General features: G+C 43.7%; 1 protein-coding gene across 1 annotated transcript; it reads right to left on the bottom strand.

The window, feature by feature from the left end:
* Window positions 1-291: 291 nt before the first annotated feature.
* Window positions 292-1311, bottom strand: LOC309557733 (uncharacterized protein; the record flags this gene model as incomplete). Its single annotated transcript, XM_082260504.1, has 1 exon — window positions 292-1311. One exon carries the CDS (start codon window positions 1309-1311, stop codon window positions 292-294), a length of 1020 nt encoding a protein of 339 aa, XP_082116630.1.
* Between the last annotated feature and the right edge of the window lie 1698 nt (window positions 1312-3009).

The following is a 3009-nucleotide window of genomic DNA, read 5'->3' as shown; positions in this document are numbered from 1 at the left end:
ACAGGATTTCTTAAGACAGGACTTGGAAGTAGATTGCACTTGCTACCCCTGATCTCCTACTAGGGGTACCAGTACATGTAGCTGGGAAGTTCTGGTTAGTCAGGATTGTACAAAAACAACCCTCTTCATATGGCTGCAGAGCATTGATCACAGGGAAATCAAGTACAGCCTGCCCAGAGTCTTCTGTGAGAGCCTTACATTACTCAGTATGAAATAGTGCAGGTTCACTTTAAGGTTACTGTGCTAATAGAAGTGAATGAAGCCTCAACATCGGAAATCCAGAACTAAATTTCATGCATGTGGCAGGGGGTTATCAGTAGGTGGAGTAGGGTTGTCAAGAATTCTCATATCCCGGCAATGAAGCACAGGCTCTTTTCCCAAGCCCATCTGGTAGACATAGATGTAGACTTTTTGTTGTGGCTGCACAGTGAGTGTTATTGTCTCTTCAACTTCAGTGGCCTCATTCCAATTCTCCCTCTCTGTGTTTGTACTAGATCCACCATATTCAGTTGAAAGGGAAAACTGGGCCTTTGCAATTAAAGCACTCAATCCTCCTGTCTCAGTCGAGACAGTTGCTGACACTTTCCAGTTGTGCTCTATACTGGACATCTTCTCCTTCTCATATCCAACCTTCTTGGTGACCCGATTCTTCCATTCAATGGGGGTGTGGGAGTCATTGTCGATGGTCTTGATGCACACCCACTCACCAAAAGAGGAGCCCTTGGCAATAGCCAGACCTCCAGGCAGAAAGCTATAGATGCTGGGATGGAACGAGAAGGTTTCAACACCCTCATTTTTGTTTAGGTTGGTACATTTTGTGTACTTAATTCCTCCAAACTGGTCCTCTGGATTCACAAAATAGTAGTAATCTTTCACACCAAAATAGTAAAGCCCATTTCTGCATTCTGGGTGTAGCGTGAATTCTTCAGCCTCTTCATCTTTGTTCATGTTCTTTGTCCGGCGATAGACCCCTCGATCCTGAAAAATGATATAGAAGTACCCAAAAGCTGAACAATAGTGACTGCCCCCTTGACAGTTGGGGTGGAGGGAATAAACAATTGCACTTTCATCTTTGTTCAGGTTTGTAACCCGACGGTAATGGTCCGACTTGATGATGTAGAAGTGGTCATCCTCGTAGGCCAAGTAGTGATCTCCATTCCTGCAGGATGGGTGCAAGCTGAAGATCTCCAGATCTTCTCCATGATTAAAGTTTGTTGATCTCATGTAACAATTAAGGTCTGGCCTGATGATATAGTAATACTTGTCCACGCCACAAAAATCTGCTTTGCTTTTGCTCTTAGGGACAATCATAGCTGAAGAGTCTGGAAGGAAGAACACATGATATTATGAAACAAGAGATGCACTCATTAACCTATATAGCATTAACAGAGGCTCCATCTTAACAGAAATTAAGAGAAAAAGTTCTGACTACAACTCTAGTTACAGGGGAGGACTGGAGTGGAAGGGTGGTTTGACATATAGTCCCCAGGCCATTACTGTAGGTTGGTGGCCCAAGTAGTAATACCCCATCCCCCCCCCCCCCCATTTCCTCAGAGTGATTCCCCATTCCCTAATGCCCCATACACGCGTGCAGACTTACCAAAACCATATAATCTGAGGTCAAACCTAAACACTTTCAATTTGTATGCAATCCGGCAGGCCCTTGCACTACATAGAAAAGGTAAATCTGAAGACAAAAGTCTTCAGATAATCTGCACGTGTGTATGGGGCATCAGAGTGAGACCCCAGGCAGTGACACCTGCTGAGCATTATATAGCTATAGGTTCCTTGCTCAGACCCATCACAGCACTGGGCAGAGGAAGTCTTCCAGCACTAACTTCATTTGCAGTTTTAAAGGGTCATGGACTTGAATGAGAGCCACAGAAGTAAATGAAAACCTGAATTCTCCCCCCTTACAATTTTTTTTTTTTTTTTTTTTTTTTTTTTTTTTTATTATGCTACAAAATGGTTTAGGAGCCCAGCCCCCCCACCCCATATCTGTAGTACTCTTTCAGCTCCTAGCACTGCAGTTACATTGTATTCCTTAAATCCCTTTAGCATGACAATTAAAGGTGTGTTACAGTAAACCATTTGTGCAATAATTAATGGAACACACAACATGAGCAATGGCAAAGGCGTGTCCTTGACATACAACATTTTGCCAAGAGGTGGCCCTGAAAGAAATAGATATTCACGCCACAATCCCCATAGCCAGTGTGTTTTTTGCATGCAAGTGCACATGTTTTACGCTGGGCTTGAAGTGTGCATGGTGCTGTGTTTAGATGCATTCAAGGCAAAAACACCTAAAATCATGGTGTGGTTAGATCGCAGACACTACCATTAGGCTCCGTTTCCACTATTGTGACTTGTTGTGCGACTTGACACATGTCAAGTCGCACAGCAAGTCAAAAGCCATTCATTTCAATTTGGCCCGTTCTAACTGCTGCGGCTTGAAAAATAGTTTTTGCACTACTTTTGGGCCGACTTCAGTGCAACTTCCTTCTATAATGAGGGACAAGTCGCACTGAAGTCCCCAGAAGTAGCCGCAAACAAGTCACACTACAAAGTCGCACTAGAAGTAGCACGACTTTGTAGCCGCAATAGTGGAAACGGAGCCTTAAGAATTAAATGGGCAGTGCATCCCATCACTAGGCAGGGAGAAATAAATAAAAAAAAACCTGAAAAGCAGCTGTTCTGAGAAAGCTACTGGTCCCACCAATTACTGGCTTTTTCAATGCAGGTTGCCAGGCTGTCATACTGATTTAATCCCTTCTGTTCTCTACGTACCTCATCGAGAGCAAGCATAAAGTATACAAATCACAGGGAGATCTGACTTATTGACTTTCCTTATCTGCTGGCTGTTCTCAGTCAGTGGCACAGAGTACAGACACCAGAAAGTGCCAGGCAGCAAGCATTAGAAGAAAGTCAGCACTGGCAGCCTAAACATTATACCCATGGCAGGCTCTTTGTTCTTGCTTACATATGCAATGTGAAGTCACTTTGCTAAAG

This window comes from Pelophylax lessonae (genome assembly GCF_965119305.1).
Source record: "Pelophylax lessonae genome assembly, chromosome: 6".
NCBI classification, from domain to species: Eukaryota; Metazoa; Chordata; class Amphibia; order Anura; family Ranidae; genus Pelophylax; species Pelophylax lessonae.
The sequence above is the reverse complement of the archived record's forward strand: the minus strand, read 5'-3'. Positions and strand labels throughout refer to the sequence as shown.